Consider the following 1,332-nt stretch of genomic DNA (forward strand, 5'->3'; position numbering starts at 1 on the left):
AAAAAAAAAAAGAATGGGCTTGCTACAGGCAGCCACTCGAATGGCACTTGCGGGCTTTATGCTGAGGGGAAGAAGGCTATCAGAGGGGCCCACACCTTGCGCTTCTGTTTACAGATGACATTCCCAAAACGTAAAATTTAATAGAAGAAATTATAGCTTATCTTCTTGGCAGGCAGAAATAAGGGATTTTATAAAGCAAATTTGTAAAAGAGTTGGGTGAATTGAGAAATCTAGAGAAAGAGGAGGAGGCATCTATCTTGCACCCCAAACGGGGGTGAGGGGTTCCAGAACTCACCTGGCACGGAGGTAGGAGGGGCTGTGGGCAGCTGGCTCGAGGGCACCTCAGGGACTGAGGAAGATGGAAGGATAGAGTGTGCTGTCAGCCGTGGGCACGGCGGCTCGGCTGAGCAAAGAGCCGCTTCTGTGGCCAGTTTCCTCATGGGAAAACGGACCCGCTGCGGCTCTGAGGCCTCTGACTGCGGGGTGGTGACAGCTCAGGGTGAACTGACCCCGACGCTGCCTGCCCTGTGCTCTGCCACCCACACCTGGCCTCCATCCCGGGAGCAAGCCAGCTCCTCTCCGGGAAGAGACGAGGGGCCAGTGCCATGGGACATGCGTGGCGGGGAGCGCAGGCGCCCCTCTGCTGACGGGGGTGCAGGATCAACAAATCCAGCCCGGCCCCTCCCACCACCGGCAGCTGCCCGCCAGTGTCCACTCCGGCCGTGCTCACACCTGGGGCCGCCGGGGATGGGTGCCCGGAGCTTCCAGAAGGAGCAGCCCAGCTGACACCTTCCCTGCATCCCGACACCTGCAGGGGCCGCGACCTCCGGACGAGGGCGGTTCTGGCGCTGTCTGAAGCCGGCGAATCCGGGGGCTCCAGCCCCGCAAGCCCCCGCTGCCCGCCCCCTCACCTGTGACCACGAGCTGCAGCGGGTTGCTGGGGGCCGACCACAGGTAGGGGCTGTTGCTGGAGAAGGTGTAGCAGCGGTAGGTCCCGCTGTGGGCGGCCGTCACCGTGACCAGCGGGAAGTCGGCCCGGTACCAGCGCTCAGGTTTCGTGGAGGCCCCGGGGTCCCCCTCCTTGTGCAGAGCGAACCGGTCGAAGCCATATCGGGTGTTACACTGCAGGGTCACGTCCCCTCCGGGGGTCACGGCCGGCCCAGGCTGGGCCGAGAGCGAGGGCCTGTCGTACACGCCTGGGGGAGAGGCCGTCAGAGCCGGGGCCTGCCGGCTCCCCCCCCACCCGGGCTGCGTCATCCTGGACACACCCCGTTTCCAGGACTGGGCCCTGTAAGTTAGGGACAGGACGGAGACGCTGCTCGAGGCGGGCGG

General features: G+C 63.8%; 1 protein-coding gene across 1 annotated transcript; it reads right to left on the reverse strand.

The window, feature by feature from the left end:
• Nucleotides 1-127: 127 nt before the first annotated feature.
• Nucleotides 128-1,332, reverse strand: LOC101629199 (platelet glycoprotein VI). Its single transcript, XM_012733627.1, has 2 exons — nucleotides 912-1,332; nucleotides 128-349 (listed from the first exon to the last, which is right to left on the reverse strand). Exons 1-2 carry the CDS (start codon nucleotides 1,255-1,257, stop codon nucleotides 231-233), a joined length of 465 nt encoding a protein of 154 aa, XP_012589081.1. The 5' UTR covers nucleotides 1,258-1,332; the 3' UTR covers nucleotides 128-230.

The sequence above is a fragment of the Condylura cristata genome, unplaced genomic scaffold, assembly GCF_000260355.1.
Source record: "Condylura cristata isolate star-nosed mole 26May11 unplaced genomic scaffold, ConCri1.0 scaffold00041, whole genome shotgun sequence".
NCBI lineage: Eukaryota > Metazoa > Chordata > Mammalia > Eulipotyphla > Talpidae > Condylura > Condylura cristata.